The sequence below is a fragment of the Anas acuta genome, chromosome Z (assembly GCF_963932015.1).
Source record: "Anas acuta chromosome Z, bAnaAcu1.1, whole genome shotgun sequence".
Taxonomy (NCBI): Eukaryota; Metazoa; Chordata; class Aves; order Anseriformes; family Anatidae; genus Anas; species Anas acuta.
In genome coordinates, this window is record NC_089017.1 from 46974766 (window position 1) to 46992390 (window position 17625).

Here is a 17625-nt window from a genome sequence, read left to right on the forward strand (position 1 = left end):
CTCCAAATGGGTATTTTTAGATGGATTCATGCTACCTACTCTCCCTGGAAATATTTTCATAATCCTAACGTCTCTGAAGAGCTTTGGCTTGGTTGCATCAGCTTGCAAACACTGCAAGATACCTCAACAATTCCACCCTAGACCAGAAATTCTGCCTTCCATACACAACCCACACGGGAAGAGACAAGTTTTATCTCCTCCCTCGTCTCTCTAAGTATAAAAGAAAAAATATATCTTGAGAACAGTATTTGCTACAGAGCACAAGAAATACAAAGTTACTAATCTCCATTATCTCTCTTGCAATGTGATGGAAATAACAGCAGAGGTGAAATAGTTGGAAGAGCACTGAAAAATATTTAGAGTAAACTTCCATCATCCCAACAAACAAGCTGAGTGCAAGAAATGCTTCAGGTAAGTCTGTTGGGTTTTGTTTTGTGAAACAGTGGTGGGTTTTTTGTTTTTTGTTTTTTTGTTTTTTTCTCCCATGGAGGGGAAGGAGTTTCCTCCTTTGGGAAGGAGTTGTTGTTTTGTTTTTTTTTTTCCACAAAGATGAAATAGGATTTCTGTAGTGATAATGTGACACGCAAGCTGTTCAAGAAACAATGGACTTGAGTTGTTTAGATTTAGTAAACAGTATCTGCACAGGCAAAGCCATGATTTACAAAACCGGGATGTGCACTGTAAGGTATTTACTTTTAATCTCTAGTGTTTCTTAAAATGACTATGCTATGTTCAATACAGCATGTAATACGCATTCAGAACCAAATGACCACTGGATGATGATGATGAGTATATGTCTGCTACATGCATTTTATTCTGACTCTGTAACATACATTCATAGAATACATCATAACTACTCAGAGCAAACCACTAAAGTGCAGGCCCTGAGGGCACATTAAATATGTTGTCTCCAGCGCTGGCTGCTCAGATGCCAGAACGCTGATACAGACAGGGCTCATTTCTGCTTTACATCCCCATTTTGTGCTGAAAGAGTAAGAGTCAGCATACCCTGCTCCCTCCCTAAAAGGGAGCACTGTGGAGCAGGCTCATCGCCCACTCTGAAAAAAGCCCTTTCAGAAAGAAGTAACCACCCTGAGAAGGTGCTGTACAGGAACGTGGAAAGTGAGTCTTGGATTAACTACTGGGTAAGTGGACCTGTGCACTGGGTCTGGCTGGGATGGAGAGAACTGTCTTCACAGGAGCCCGCTGGGTGCTGTGTTTTAGACCCGTGACCAAAACACGCCGGTGCCTTACCCATTGCTGAGCAGTGCTCACACGGGGACAAGGCCTTCTCCTTTCTCCCCCGGCCCTACTGACAGCGTAGGCAAGAGGCTGGGAGGGGACACAGCCGGGATGGCTGGCCCGAAGAGGCCACAGAAACCTCTCCCGTGCCATGTAACGCCGTGCTCAGCAATAAAACTGGAGTGAGGGAGATAGTTTTCCAGAGTAGCCATTGCTCAGACATTGGCTGGGCATCGGTCTGCTGGTGGGAGGTGGTGAGTGATGGCCTTTGCATCACTTGGTTGGTGTTGTCTTTCTTCTCTTGATTTTTTTTTTCCTTTAATGTAACGAGCTGTCTTTACCACAACCCACAAGAGTTTTCTTGCTTTTGCCCTTTTGATTCTCTCCCCAGTCCTCCTGGGAGGGAGGGAGCAAGGGACTAAGTAGGGGCTTACCTGCCAACCAGGGTCAACCCACCACAACATGTACGTGGTTTTCCACTTCAGGTCGTCCCTTCTAGGACACGCTTTCCTAACACAGAAAGTCCTTGAGTTACCATGCCAAGCTAAGGCCACGTATAAAATCCAATCCTGTTTTTGGCAGCTGGGAGCGTGAAGGTAAGCTAATGGAAGGCTGAAGATGCAGATCTACACTGGCCATACCACATGCTTTGTCTAGCTGCGGAGCAGCACCGACATTGTAGAGATGATGGGTTGCACTCCTAATCACAGCAAGCACAGTGATGGAGTGGTATCACACACACAAAAATAAACATCTCAGAACTTCAGCTCTGCCCCTACTCCCCCTCCCATTCGGTCCAGGTGATATCCTGAATCATTGCCTTGGGAAGGTGAGAAGGCATGTGCTAAGATCGGTGGGACAAGGGGAGCTGACACTTGACCGCTTGGCACTCCTTTGCTGAAAGAGCAATACAGAAATGAGAGCTAAAAGAACAAATATTCTCTAGGGCTGAAAGAAGCAATAACACGTTGCTAAGCTTCCAAAAACAAAAAGGAAGGTAATATAATGAGAAAAAATAAACAATTCAAAGAATGACATGCTTTTTTCCTTTGAAGCCTAGCTGATCAGAGGCTATGGTCCAGACTGGCTGCAAAAAAACAAATGCTGGGAACCAGTAATCATATTGGCTTGGTTTTTAAACCCAGACTGTCCAGCCTGAAGCACCAGTCCTCAAGCACTGTTTGTTTCAGTGGGCTTTTCAAGGAGATGATTTCTGTATCTCAGCTGCCTCATCTGCTCCTCCTGCAGTGTTATTCCCAGTGCAGCACCACACTATTTGGTCTAGACTGCTTCCCAAAAAGCAGTCCATATACTGGCCTTGATAACCAGCTGGCAAAAAGAATACTTAATCCATCGCAATTGGCAGTCCCCAGCAACTCTACTGCCAACTAGGGATTTACATGTCAAATGTTCTCTGCTACCTCCACTACGGGAGGAAAGCAGAGGCTAAATTTGTCCTGAAAAGTTGTCTCTTTTGACTCCAGCCTTCTACTTAGCTCTTTGCACAAGACCGCACTGGAAGAGGGCAGCTTGCAGTCTGGTTGCACATGAACTTCAAAGAACATTCAAAAGCTTTAAAGGGCCACTGGAAAGGCTGCATGTGGATGGAATGCATTTTGGCATGACTGAAAAGCTCTGCATGCCGGATACACACTCAGGAATGGTGCATATGATTTTATTAAGAACTCTGTAATGATATAGATTTGTCACTTAAACATTACAGCTACCCATAGAAAAGTGTTGCCTGTATCTTTTAAACACCATGTAAATAAAACAAATTTATTTTTAAAACAGGATAAACTGCTATAAAAATGGTGCACAGTCAAGTCATACAAAAATACAAAATTTGTTTCCAATTGCAGTCCTAGTTGTGATTGCAGAGAAAAGCTCCCACTTCGAGTGAGCAGAGAGCACAAACTTGCAGAACTTGTCACGGCAGGTATTTGTTGTCAAAATGAGTAGAATCCAAGGCTTCGATCAAAGCACCTCCAATAATTTCCAAACAAGAAGGAAATTACAGTTTCTCTGGAAGCAACTGCGTATGTGATAAGTCTCTTAGCCTTGGAATCCAGTTTCTAGGACTCATCTGCGCCAGTTTTAAAAATTTTTGTTGCTAAACCCCACTGATCTACACAAACATCAGTGTTCAGTGCAACTGCTTCTTCTAGATAGCCTGACCTCTAACTCACATTGAGAGGCCTCGACAGTGCTCCAGTTTGAATCCTAGGTTGAAGTTCTAGTCCAGTTAACATACACATATGCACAGATGTATAACTTACAATTTCCCTACGTAGGAGAGTCCTCCTGATGTCAGTGGAGTTACTGATATGGTTCGGATAAACAGGTGTCTAATGCTTGCAAGACTGGATAATTCTGTCTCCCTGCCTCCCCGCCCCAGATAGCATTTCTAAATGTACTTTTATTTTCTTACTTTTCATACAGTTTGGTTTCTGTGATATGAAAACAGTAAATCTTTTTATTAATTGGCTTACTGAAAGAAGACTAAACAAATCAAATGACTTGCAGAAGCAAAAGTGAAATATTCCACTATTGCTAAAAGGTAAGAGCACTGATTAGTTACATGATACTCTATCTTTTTAAACCCTCAGCAGCAATTTAAAAGTCTGATCCTCTGAAAGGAAGCACAGAGAACTGCTTACTTATTAAACCACAATAATACGAGTTGTGCATTTCTTTACCTAGACATACCTCTCCACTCCATTGCAGAGCATCTACAGAAGGGCTTGTCTCTTTCAAAAGATTTTCTTGAATGGAGTGATCAAACCATTGAGGCATTACTTATTTGTACAGAGCTTATATTTAGTGCAATAAGTTTAAAAATTCTGCTCTGAAATATTAACTTTACATAACAAAAATAGTTTTCTTAAAAAAATTGTAACAAAAGGAGTATATAGCATTGACAGATCATGAATTCTTAGCAATACACTTCTAAGCATTTACCATTACAATATGCTGAACAATTCAATAGTAGCATTCGTATCTGGTGAACTTCCAGACTGAAAAAATGCAAATATCTCAATCATAATAATCTTTCTTTTTAAAACAAAAACAAAACAAAAAACACGTTCTCTTATCATTATTTGATGACCTTAGATAACTATACTGGCAGTTACACTTCCAAAGAAATGTTTCTCTGCCCTTTTCTGTTATAACCACCTGCTACAGTATATAGAAATATGGATGAGAAAACAGGCAAGGAATGGTCCCTTCCACATCCCAGACCTCTCTGACATTAAATGAAATGAAACATACAGTACTTTTTTGTACAGTAAGACAGTTCATTTCTTTTCCCATCCTCAGCATCTTTACGTCTAGTCATGAAATAATCATGAGTATGGCTAAGACTGAGCTTTAATAATCTGTTATTTGAATTGCTCATATGAAGAATCCATACCCTTAAAGGAGCACTGCTGAAGTTTGAAGGAGGCTATTGAACTCAAGGGGAGGATAGGGGATAATGGGTAAGAGGGTAGGTAAGGGAAAACAGGAAGTAGATTGCATATAAAAATTATTATTCCCCATTTTATAGTTTCCATTGAATAGGAGATGCAAGGGCTCCCACACACCTGAATACCTGAGGAGTTGGTTATTGTGATATCTGATACTGACAAATAAAACTGTGCCCTATCAGGCTATGGAATAAAATGACTGCTTACAAACCAGTTAGAACTGAATTAACTCTCACTGAAACTACCTTTTAAAAACCTAAATTTAAGACTTGTCTTGATTTGAAGGTTTTCTTCACATGTGGCTGTCCTAAATTTAATGCAAATTTAAACAAATTAAGCAAATAAAACACTCAGCAGATTAGCCATGTCATGGGAAATCTGTCCCTAAATGCAATCATCATTTCAGATTATCTTTACAATACTTCCTCCAGATTGTAAAATATCAAGCAGATAAGAATCAACATTTCCATGACTTCAATGAATAATTTTTAAAAAAATGGAACAATGATAAAGCTGCTTGTAAAAGCCACCCGTATGAAAAGAGTACATGTTTCACAAAAATAATTGTTAAAAAAAGTATTAAATCCCTGTTCCTTTTCTCTGATTTTGGCTGTTTATTTTATATATATATATATATATGTATGTATATATGTATATATATATTTTGTTTTGGAATGTCAATGGGTTCCAATATGGCTGGCTAGTTTCAAGATGAACTTGCTCCAGAGGCCTAGAAAACAAAGTCATACAGTATAGTCTTAGACAAATGCCAAAGGACAAGGAGAAACTGAGTCAAAGAGGTCACTGGAAACCATAAAGAAAGAAGTGTGAAAAGGTTTTCTTCTTGTGCCTTGACAGTCTCTTTGGAGACAGAAGGTCCAAAATGTTTCCTCATCTCTACTATTAAATGCCTATCTAAAATACAAATGCATTTAGGGCATTTGGCTTTTATAGAACTAATTGCCATACCTACAAAATATCCATTTCAAGGGAACAGAAGCAAAACAGTAAGGACTTTATTTTTTTTTTTTGAAGAAAAATTAAGATAATTTGAGACACCCAATTTGTGGACTACAGGTGCAACTATTAGAATAGACTTGTTAATGGTCTTAATCCAGATGAATCTGAAACCTTTAACAATGCCTTTGGGCAAAGTATTACAAATTTCACAAAAGAAGTAATTGCTACTACCTATGCTGTGTGCAGCCCTTGTCAGTAACTGAGGCCCCAATATTTCAGAACCTATTCAGCTGGAGTTTAACACCCCAAAATGGAAGACCTCTTGAGAAAACAAGGCCCAGTCAGTTCCAAACAAGACTATCAAATGAGCAGCAGAACTGGGAGTAATTCAGCACATGACACTCAGGCTGAGTCCCAAGTGCTCAGCATCTTCCCCAGCCGGGAAAGTCCTAGCAGGACTTCTTGTCATTGCCAGACTCAAGTGCCTAGAATCAAGTTTCTAAAAGAACAAAAGATGCTTGACTTGCAAGTACTTGGTTTGTCTTTTTTACAAGGGGGTTATTACAGGTTTTAATATCCATGCTTTAGTTACTCAAGTACAAGTCTGACTAGTGGTCTGTGCTAGCACTGAAGAGAGCATAAGTAGAAAACCACTTACTGTAAACCAGTATTTTGAATTAGAGACTAACATAAAATTTTGGATGGAGACTTTTTGTGCATAAGACCAGAGGGTTTGGTTTGCAAACCCAATGTTCAACCATTTTAATGGTAGCTTTATTTTTTATGGTGTTTAGACCACTGAAAGTCCCAACATAAGTGTCTGTTTGAACAGCTAGAATTACTCCCTGAAGAAAACATTAAATGAGCACAGAATTAGTTTTTTAAATGTATAAACACAGCAGCATTTAGGCATAAGCAAATCTAGAAACTGGTATGCTATAATGAAATAGCAAAACACACAAAGCTACATATCTACAAGTTCTACAGCAGGAACTCATTCCAGCCACGTCAAAAAGTGCTCATGCAACATGGCTTCACATACATCATTTAAAAAATTCTTACTGTTATCACACACTTATTTGGATTCCATTACATTAACAAAATGTACACTTGTTAAGGAACTGAGTCAGGCCCCAAATATTCTGAGAAAGTAACAATGGAAGAAGATTGTATCTCACAAAGTCATATTGCATGATGACAAGTCATACTTTGCCCAACCTGGCTCTCCATCATATGCTCTCAGTTCTCCACTTTCCAAACTCATCCACCTATCTGTTACTTGTACCATGTAAAGCTGTTCCTTATTCCGGACTACTCAGACATGCAATGCCTTCCTAACAGGCACATCATAAGTAAGACAGGCTGCAGAAGCATAAATGATGCATTGTTCACTGTCTGCATATTTGACAGTGTGAGATGGAAAGAGCACACAAGAGACAAGCAACATAAGTAGTTGGCAATAAAACAAACAACTGGGAGAAATGTCATTTGAGCAGGTTGAAAGGAATCACTGTATACAATCCCTTGGCACTGTATAAAATAATTTGGTGAGAGCTTTAAATGCCTGGTCCTACTTTGCAACAATGGATGTGCTCAGTAGTATTCTTCAGGCTCTTACAGTGTATGTAAGATAAACAAAAATTGTTTAATTCAGGACTGAAAAGAGGATTGAAGTCAGAATAGTGTAATGAATTCCATCATCATCTTATTTTGAGAGTACTCAGCAGTTGGGACTGTCTGTATACCACACAGCATGCACTACTAATCCTGATGAAATGATACTGCATTTGTTTCATATGACACAGTTCCTTTCATCTTACTTTTACAGGAGATGGTCTCAGCTGTGACAAAAACTCTGCCATCCAGGTGATAGGCAAGCTCACAAACAGAAAAAGCAGAACATCTTGAGTGATACAGAGAACAAAAACTTCTCCTGAAGAAGTGCAGTCAGTAAAGACAAAGAGGGAGAAGAAGTAAAAGTGAAACTCTTGGAGGATCGCCACCTCCTCATCTGCACCTACCATTGGTTTTAGCTCTCTGCCCTCAGCTCCACCTCCCCGGCCAGCTTCCTTCATAGATTTCCTACTATTCTCCACAAACTCCTGAAAAACAGCAATAATGTGAAAAGTACTTTCTTAGGGCATACTCCAAGCATATAATCTAGATACAAAACTTCAAAGATGTAATTGCTCAAAAAATCAATGAAACTTGCTTCTTCCGCTCCTCTTGTTCAAACTTGCCCATGATATATCAAAAGAGCCTGCCAGATAGCCACAAGGGTCTCCATCATCTAATTCTGAAGAACTGGACGCCAGACAGGTATCTGTTGTTGTGTGCTGTTTTATGTTACATATTTACCACTAAGCTCTCCTTTATCGGGAAGGAACGTAGGAGGGTGACTGTCACAAAAACAGAGACACCAGTTATTACACCCTACCCTGTGAACTGTGTGTAATGTTAGAACCATTAAACAGAACTTGGAGATAATTACTTGCAAGGTCTTGTTGACCTCCCTGAATGCAAATTCTTCAAATTTTCCCCAGTCAAAATTACCTATTCAAAGACTAGCAAAGGTAATAATTCCCCTTTCTATCTTTTCTTTTCTCTTAAAGATAAGAGGCATTTTGTAACAAATATCAGTACACTTTAGCTGCTGATGTTTTGTGACACCTCCTGTTGATTAAAGAAACCTGCAAGGCTTCTATGATTTACTTCTGAGACAACATTTTGCTAAAAAGCAAGTCAACAGCTAGCATTTTCATTATATACTCTAGATTCTGTAGTGTTTTACCAAAACATGAAGTTAAATTCTTGGCACGCTTTTCCAACAAGTATTCAGAAAGGAAAAAAAAAGAAAGGAAAAATTCACTAAGAAGTCACAAGACTTCCACCAGCCTACATGTGGGGGTGCATTTTACAGGGACATATTCTGTGGTTGCCACTTAAAATGGACAAACATTATCAAGAAATGACCGTCAGTAACAAGCTGAATGGTTGGAGGAACACAATTTTTACATCTTGGCGTACAGTTAGAGTGAACTGGTAATAAGATGGAACAAACAAATTAAAAATAAATTGTGCGCAGAGCCTTGATATAGTATCAAGGCTCAAGCACAGAATGAAAAGCCTGTTGCTTCTGTGCATGAGAGACTGAGAAGCAATTTCAGATTGCTTCTTCAGCATAGTCACTAGCTCTGTGTGGGGTTGAATATTCTGACATTTGTTCTCTTCCACATCTCAAGAGAGGTCCTTTTCAGGAAAGAACAAGAAGCAAACCTTTACCCGTTGTTTTCTTCCTTCTGTTCTGCACTGCATCCTTTAAAAGAAATGACACCCAGGAGCATGACTCTGTATGAGGAATGCTCATTGAGCTGTCAGCAAGCAGAAGTCAATAGCAGCGGGGAGGCATCACTAATCTAATGCTTACCACACCACTCTTGGCTGAGCAAGTCATGAGTAAGAGAGCGTGGTAATCCAAGTTTTAAAAATAAATAAATAAATAAATTTTATACTCAGCTAGTGCATTCACCCCACCCTCAAGAAATCAATTCTATGGAGCCATATTCTTAGAGTGCAATGGAAACTCACCATGAGAACTTTATCCATGTAGAATTCCCTCCCAGGGCTTCCGTCATTGTATTTTGTATCGATGGCAAAACATAAGAAAAGGACATCAACGACCATTTCGTAAATGGAAAGGAAGCAGTGAGCAACCAGGAATGCAAAGAGGCAGACAATGATGAGAGGCAACACCCAGACAGTATAATCTCGTTGGTAATTCAGCAACATAATCCCAGCCAAACCTGTACTGCAGACAATCAGGACCTGAAGAAGAAAACATACAAATAAGAGAATTCCAACGACAAAATCCTTCTGATTGTTTCAACCTATATGCTCCTTGCTCTGCCAATCCTAAAACTAGGGGGTTTTGTGTAAAGATGTCATTTAGCCAGTGCTAATGACATCTTTACAGCCTTGATTCCTCACATCCCTCAATAGGAATGATGTTTTATCTGTTGGTCCAGCACGTGCAAGTCAGAATAGTTTCAAATGCATCTGTCAACACAAAAGGTATTTTTCAGAGACAATTATACTTGTATCTTGCTGTCACAATTCTAGTGTTACAGAATACTCCTAAAAAAAAAGAACTTTACCCTGTCAATTATATATATAAATATATATAAATAGAACCAGATATTACCATACAATTAATGTGCAATTGCATTTGGTTTTGGTTTATTTGTTTTGGGAGTGTGGGACTTCAGAGACAGTATGTGTTTCATTTTGCTGGAAGAAACAATTCAGCCAAAACATCTTTCAAGCTTGTCTTATCATTGTCTTGTCTCCATATAAGGAAAAGTATATCAGAATTAGAAATGGTCAGAGTAGATTAGATTATAGGTCAGACTAGAAATGAATATAATAAGAGATGATTCTAATTCAGGTAAGGCACATCATCTCTGTTTTCATTGAACTACACTGTGTGTGAGGCCCTAACAGATATTTCACTGGGTACAGTTTGGTCTTTAGGGATAACAAAACAAAACAAAACAACTGTTGTAGCCACTCAACATTTTGAACATTTCCCAACCTTTTATTATGAACTGCAGAGAGACATGAAATTGTAAAATAGGTCAGCCTTACTGTATTATGAAAACACTGGCTTGGAATGTAGAGAAGATATGCTGGCAGCCTAGCTCTGTTTAGATGATACCATTTTTGATATGCTGCACTGTCCATTTTAATATATCTGTCACCTGGGCATTTCTCCAATAATTTGAGAGACGTCCTTTCAAGGAGATATTCCCTAACACATTTCAGATTCCTCCATAAAGCTGCATTATGCATTTCATGATCTCTAAAGCACCTCTATCTTCATTATATATTTACTTCTCCTCACATCTTATTGATTTAATTATTGGATTAAAAGTTCAGCCCACTGAACTCTGACTTAATAGAAGAATGTAATAAGGAGGACAGTTCAGTTCAATTAATGTCCAAATGCTTAAGCACAGGTGATTTAAATGGATAGGTATTAAGTATTTTAGTAAATAATGGCACAAAATCCTTAAAAGGATAATAATAATTCACTGGATTAAATTTCCATAAAGTAGGTCTCTATCATTTCCTGGAGAGACAAAAAGATGACCACAGCAATTATTCTGGTCTATTTTAATTATAAGAGTAAAAGTAACTTAATCCTCAGAGTAAAAGTAACTTAGTAACTTAAGCTGACAGTTCCTCAATGCAGGCTTCCATACTACCTTCCAGTGCAATTTTGAGAAAAATTGTCATCAATAAAATGTCAAATTTCAACAAAAATCTAGAGAGCTGAATTCAGAGGAAATATCTTCTTTCCTTAAAACTTCAGGTTTTTAACCACAAAACCAATCAATTTCTGGTCACATTTCTCCTGACTCCTTTAAATAAATTCATGCAAAAAGTGCCAATATCCTCAGCCATTCCTTTCTGATGACCTCTGCTTGAAGTGGATCTACTTCTAAGTGGATCATTTGTTTAACCACCCTCAGTCCCTTCCTTATAGGATGCAGCTAGATGTGATAAAGTCATGCTAAGAAACAGGAGCTCAAAGGCATTTTGTATCTGGGGGTGCAAGTTGTTGCTAAGGAAAGCTTGCTGCCGTGGAAGGCCCTAACAGCTGTATACAGCATACGTACCTTTCCCAGGAACAACATAAAATCCCCAACAGTGTTTATGGCAGCCACCCGCAAAGCGTTCTCCACTAGAATAACGAAGGCATCCTTTGCTGAGGTGCAGAAGTTGGTGCTGTTGATAGCTGTGGCTGTGTATGCATTCTGGGGGGAAAAAAAAAGAAAGTGAAAATTTGGGATGATCAGGTATTTCAGAGGGAGGTGGGAAGAGGAGTTTAAAGGGGCAAGAGTAGGGAGGGAGAAAGAAGGCAGGCATGGCTTTTGAAAAAGGCATGTCATATGATGTTAAAGAGTAAAGATTCCCTTGAGAGTCGTTGAAACAATCAGTATGTACCAGCTGACAGAAGACTATACAAAGTAGAGAATTACCATTCTTTTCCTCCCTTGCTCATGATTTATGCATTAACAAGTTTATTCCAATAAAAACTAATTAAACAGAATTTGCAGTTTCTCTGCAGGAGGTGAGCAGTGGCATCACTACAGCAATTAAATTGTTAGAAAAAAAATCTGGAAATATAAGACTTTCAAAGTCATAGAAGTCCACCAAGGTAATTTCTAGATACTTCAATAGACTGCATTCAAAATTATCCAGGACAATTTCCAAGGATTACACTGTTGTTTCCTTATGATTTTATTTTCTCTATTTCTAGGGGGGAAAAAACAAACAAACAAAAAACAAAACAAAACAACCAACCAAACAAACAAAAACAAACAAACAAAAAAAACATAACTGTAAAAGGGAGTTAGAGATGTATTTAAGAGGTGGAACTATAGGCCAAACAAATGTCTTTTATGAGGTAGCCTGACCAGCCTGTGCAGCTCTTTGCAACTTGCAGCTCTTACTCCACTTTGTAGATGACAATGACAATTTGATGTTACATATTGTTTTTCTGTCCTGTGAACATGAAATATTACACCTGGAAAAGGTTCACTCCCTTGTCACAGAAAACGTATTTTGAAAATCAGATGTAGCTTGGAAGAACAGACATAAGGGAGATCATCTCCAACCACTAATCAAATCTGTTGAGATCTCATCTAAAGTTGAGATACAATGTTCTCAAAGATGAATACAGTCTGTTTTTCACCTTCTTTCACCTTTGAACAAAGACCAATGCCATGACTTGCATTTTAATTTCAGTAATGGAAACAAAACTTAAGTACCACCCCTCAGGTCAGTTACAAAGTACAATACATTATGTGTCAGCCTCAGATTACATTCTAGAAATTATATCTTTTATCTTTTTTTTTTTTTTTTGAATATTGGAAATCTTACCTGATTTAAGTAGGTCAGGCACTTTTCTAGACACCAAAGGCAGCAGATGCAGGCTTTAAGCATACAGCGAGCACAAGCATTTTCCTAGGAAAGCATAAAATGTGTGTGTGTGGGGGAAAGAGATACCATGAAAAACAAGAAAACAATATTCCTTTGTGTTTCAGTAACTGATACTCAGTAACTCCAGCAGCTACTCTCAGTTCTATGGCCTTCGAAAGACCAAATATTCCAAACTGAGACTTCCAAAGACCTCCCTCCAGGTTTAACTAAATTATCTGTAAACACATCAGGCCTTGAGTTTCAGTAAGAAAATGGAATCTGTTTCTCTTACTTTTCCTTTGAGTTGTGTATGGATATACATAAGAATCATTCGTGGTATCTTCACTAATGTGATAATGAAAGACCCCTTTGCTACTGTTCCTAGGTGGTAGCAAACAAGGCGATTAACAGATGCCAGGATAGGAGTAAATGGCAGGTTCCTTTTCTCCCTGTTGAAAAAAGAAAAAGAATGAAGTAGAATGATCAATGTATATTTAAAGTCTACCTATAGATTTGCTACAAATTCCTGAAAGGCTAGCGTGCAAAAGGAATTTCTTATCCTTCTTCTGGCTGTCAGTGTGTATTGTGCATTCTGTATAAAACACTGACAGCCTGTGCAAGTCACACCTTTGGCTCTAATGCAATAATAGAAATAGGATAAAGAAACAGTACATCTTAATGGTGGCCTTACTAGCAGTTGTATGTGTTTCACTTATTGACAAATAACAATTTATTCTAAATTATGCTTCATGGTATGAAACTCAAGCCCTTTAAAAGAAAAGTAAAGAACAACAACAGCATTTTTCCATAAACCAGCCTTGTCTTCCCCTTCTGTTTAAGGTCTTCATTGAGACATTCTTGAAGAGGATATTACTATTTTAATTTATTATGTAAATTTCCTTTTCTGGATGTTTTGCATTTCTAATTTAGCTATTATATCCTCAAGAAAGCAAGTATTAAAGGAGCAAGTGTTAACATTCCAAACATAAAACAACTCCCCAGCTTGGGAGAAAATTATTTTCATGCAAATTTCATTCAAAAAAAGACCAAGAAATAGTCTTTATCACATAAAAATAATCTCCAAGCAACTTAATCATGAGATGTTAATAACTGAAACAGGTTTTCCCTATATTTTCTTCCAATTAACTTTTACAGCTCAGGAGGGAGAAGCCAAATTCTACTTTCCCTTGGGCACAATCACATAAAAAGTTATGGTCTAATCTATACCTATACAACCCAAACACTTTCTCCTCTTCAGGTTAACATAACTGACTGCTGACTCTATAATGCACAATGCTGAGATCTGTTATTGCATGAGTTGCAAAGAATCCGTCCTACTATGGTGAATCAATATTGAACATACATAAAACATTTTTTCCATAGATAATTTCATTTAATTTGCCGTGGAAAGCTGCTAATGTCCAAAATAACAGGGAAACTCCAAATTAATGCCCTTTCCTTTTTACTGAGTCCCTTTTCAGGTTAGAAATCTACTTTAAAATGCAAGAAAGAATTACAGTAGGGAGCAATTGATACATGCTAACTTAAAATTCCTGTTAAGGAATGATAGGTACAGTTAAAAGTAAAATCATTCCTTTTCAGGTGACAGAAAATATATAGAATTACAGATGAAGAATAAGCATTGCTAAGCAATCTGTACCAACACAAAACTATCCTCTCTACTCTGTACTTTTGCAGTTTTTCACTCAGTCTAGTTTCATTATTCACAAGCGTACATCCCTCTAGCATCTTGTAATAACTTCACAGATGCATTCACCAGTATACTGGAAGATTTCATCATTAATAAAATAACAGAATTTCTGTCAGCATAGTAAATTAATTCCTTGCCTTTGATACATCTTAAGATACTACGGCAGATAAGGAATCAAATATAATTCAGATAACATTCTCAATTAAAAAAAGACAAATCAATTAAACATTTGTGATCTGAATCATGCACTTGAAAAATATCTGCATCATTATTTAAACACCCATGTTAAAAAAATCAGACTCTTAAAAGAACATGACAAGAACAGAGCGTGGTTGCTGTATATCCCTAGGATTTTTTATATATTGTATCCTACATAGAATAACGGAATGGTTTGGGTTAGAAGGGACCTTAAAGAACACCTAATTCCAACCCCCTGCCATGGGCAGGGACACCTCCCACCAGACCAGGTTGCCCAAAGCCCCATCCAGCCTGGCCTTGAAGGGATGCACCAGGGATGAAGCATCCACAGCTTCTCTGGGCAGCCTGTGCCAGGGCCTCACCACCTGCAGAGTAAGGAATAGCTTCTTTGTATCTAATGTAAATCTACCCTCTGCTAGCGGTCTGCCCAGAGCCTAGAGCCTTCTCTTCTCCAGGCTGAAGAACCCCAGCTCCCTCAGCCTGCCTTCATAGGAGAGCTGCTCCAGACCCTTCATCATCCTCATGGCCCTCCTCTGGACTCATTCTAACAGGTCCATGTCCTTCTTGTGCTGGGGGCCCCAGAGCTGAACGCAGCGCTCCAGGTGGGGTCTCATGAGAGCAAAGCAGAGGGGGACAATCACCTCCCCAGCCCTGCTGGCCACGCTGCTTTTGGTGCAGCCAGGATACGGTTGGCTTTCTGGGCTGCAAGCGCACAGTGCTGGCTTGTGTTCAGCTTCTTGTCAACCACCACCCCCAGGTCCTTCTCCTCAGGGCTGCTCCCAATCCATTCTCTGCCCAAGCTCTCTTTATCCTTGGCATTGCCCCAGCTCGGATGCAGGACCTCGCACTTAGCCTTGTGGAACCCCGTGATGTTCACACAGGCCCACCCTCCTGCCTGTCCAGGTCCCTCTGGATGGCATGCCTTCCCTACAGCGTGTCATCCCTTCCCACACAGCTCGGTGGCATTGGCAAACTAGCCGAGGGTACATTCCGTTTTTTATTTTTTTTTAATAGGTCCTAAATAGCTAAAGCAAGAACTTTAATTTTCACTTATTTAAAGCAAATTTTGAGCAGTCTTAATTTCAGATAAGTCTGCAAATGCTAGAGACAAAGCTTAAAGCAGGGACTTATTTATCTGGACAAGTCTGTGATTCTGAAATCAGCCTCTTATCTCTGTAAAGCTAAACTCTTGTGCCTGAAATTTGTTAAAAGCATTGTTCAAGTAACTGTATTGCCTTCCTGAACAGCTAGCAGATACACGCACAATAGCCAAGGTAAAGTATGCTCTCATACACAACAGTGACACAAATATAGTAATGTAATATGGAGTTTTAATGCACACATACTTTGTATTATTTTTGTACTTGTACATGATTTTGTGAGGATCCATCTATAGTGATGAATCTACTAAGACTTTGAGTAATCTTGTACAAGAATTAATAATGGTGATTAATTTAAAGCACATTTTTAAAAATAACAATAATAATTTGTTGTCAGTTATTCTTTGACCTGTGTTGACTTCATCAGCATTGATTATTAACATTAAATTTGGTATTCCAGGTGCATTCTGTTTTGTCAACAAGTGTTCCTGTTATTGCAACACGCACAGGTTACACGTCAAACAAGACTTCGAGTCTTAAATACCAAGAATGCCACCCATAACCAGCAAAGCAGGTTATTTTAGGACTTCACATGATTTAGGAAGAGTTAATACAACCCAATTACTCATCAGCTTTCAGGCAGAAAGAAAGTATTCTTCCTTTAAACTCTAACCCTCGTTATTTCTGCTAATTCCATTTCTAAGTTGTTCACAATAAAGCTAAGTTATTCTTACCTTGTGAAATAGTATGTCACAACAGCTCCAGCTACTGTCATCTGCTGACAGGCTAAGATAAACTCACTGATCCAGATCAGTCCCACTACATGGTACCACCACATGTATTTCAGAGGGCCTACCATCCGAAATTCAACAAATCCTTCTTCATTTGGGACAGGATTACCTAGAAATTAATGAGGTCAGAAAAGGACTACAATGATTACACCAGCTGTGAAAGAAGAAAGTATATAGTGTTAGCAGTTCATAACCATTTAAAGAACAGCTCTAGCTTCTACTAATTATCAAGTTTGGGAAGATGGTTCATAAGAAAAACACACCTACTGAGACAATGAGTATAATGGCATTTAAAAAAAAAAAAAAAGCAGTCAAGAATTCTGAGCACATTCAGTATCGCGCAGCACTTTTTAGATTTTAGCCACATGGTGAAAATTTCCAAGACTAACCACCACTACAAAGTAGCAAGAACCCCTATAATTAAACATAATAAAAGGAATTTTGCTTTAGTTGTTTTTGATTTGTCTGTTGCTGTCTTGAATCTGAATAGCGTGATGTACAATGATTTAGAGTACATGTCAAAACCATCCTAGGCACTGCCCTATTTCACCATACTAGCTCACACTAAGAACGTTTATCGTAAGCAACAGTTATGTAAACTGCTGATGAGAATGCAGAAAAATGCTTAGTAATACCACTTGTATAAGATATTTACCTTGAAAACCAGTGTTTTGAGCTTTCATTGTCAATACCTCCTCTACATTCTTAGCTGTGCTATCACGTGTATATCAAAAAAATATTTTTCCTGTAAATAAATTGATCTATTGAAATAATCTCAAGTTTAGAGAACAAGCTCTTCAAAAAATGTAGGGGTTTTTTGGTACACAAATAATGTGCACTTGTCAATTCCCCTGGTTTGGACTGAAAAGCTCTGGCTCTTCTTGCACAAAGGTTTTGTTCAACTGACATCAGTGAATAAACTGAGCGCATATGAAGCTAAAAGGATACACTAGTCTTTGCAGAATCAAGGTCTATCAAAGAATTCTGTCAGTTAGACATAAGTATCTGCCTAAATTCTCCTACAGATTTAATCCCTTTGCAGAGTGAAGCATGGGACTGGGACTTTGGAGGCAAACATTTTCTGTAACTTGCCATTCATTAGGCACACAGAGCATCATATGATGAAAACTTAAAATTTCAACAGTAAGTAGAACAGGATTCTACTACCT

The 17625-nt window shown here is 38.6% G+C and overlaps 1 protein-coding gene across 2 annotated transcripts in view; it reads right to left on the reverse strand.

Moving 5' to 3' along the window:
• Nucleotides 1-525: 525 nt before the first annotated feature.
• SLC44A1 (solute carrier family 44 member 1) overlaps nucleotides 526-17625 on the reverse strand; it is a 65485-nt gene continuing 48385 nt past the window's right edge. Inside the window, exons 10-16 of one of the 2 annotated variants that reach the window (XM_068665950.1) lie at nucleotides 16400-16565; nucleotides 12949-13105; nucleotides 12618-12701; nucleotides 11351-11488; nucleotides 9261-9497; nucleotides 7694-7774; nucleotides 526-5442 (exon numbers count right to left, since the gene is read on the reverse strand). In XM_068665950.1, coding sequence (XP_068522051.1) covers nucleotides 5419-5442; nucleotides 7694-7774; nucleotides 9261-9497; nucleotides 11351-11488; nucleotides 12618-12701; nucleotides 12949-13105; nucleotides 16400-16565 — 887 coding nt within the window. In that variant the 3' untranslated portion in view covers nucleotides 526-5418. Of the gene's footprint in view, nucleotides 5443-6202; nucleotides 7775-9260; nucleotides 9498-11350; nucleotides 11489-12617; nucleotides 12702-12948; nucleotides 13106-16399; nucleotides 16566-17625 lie in introns of those variants that run through there. The other variant, XM_068665949.1, reaches the window with a different exon arrangement.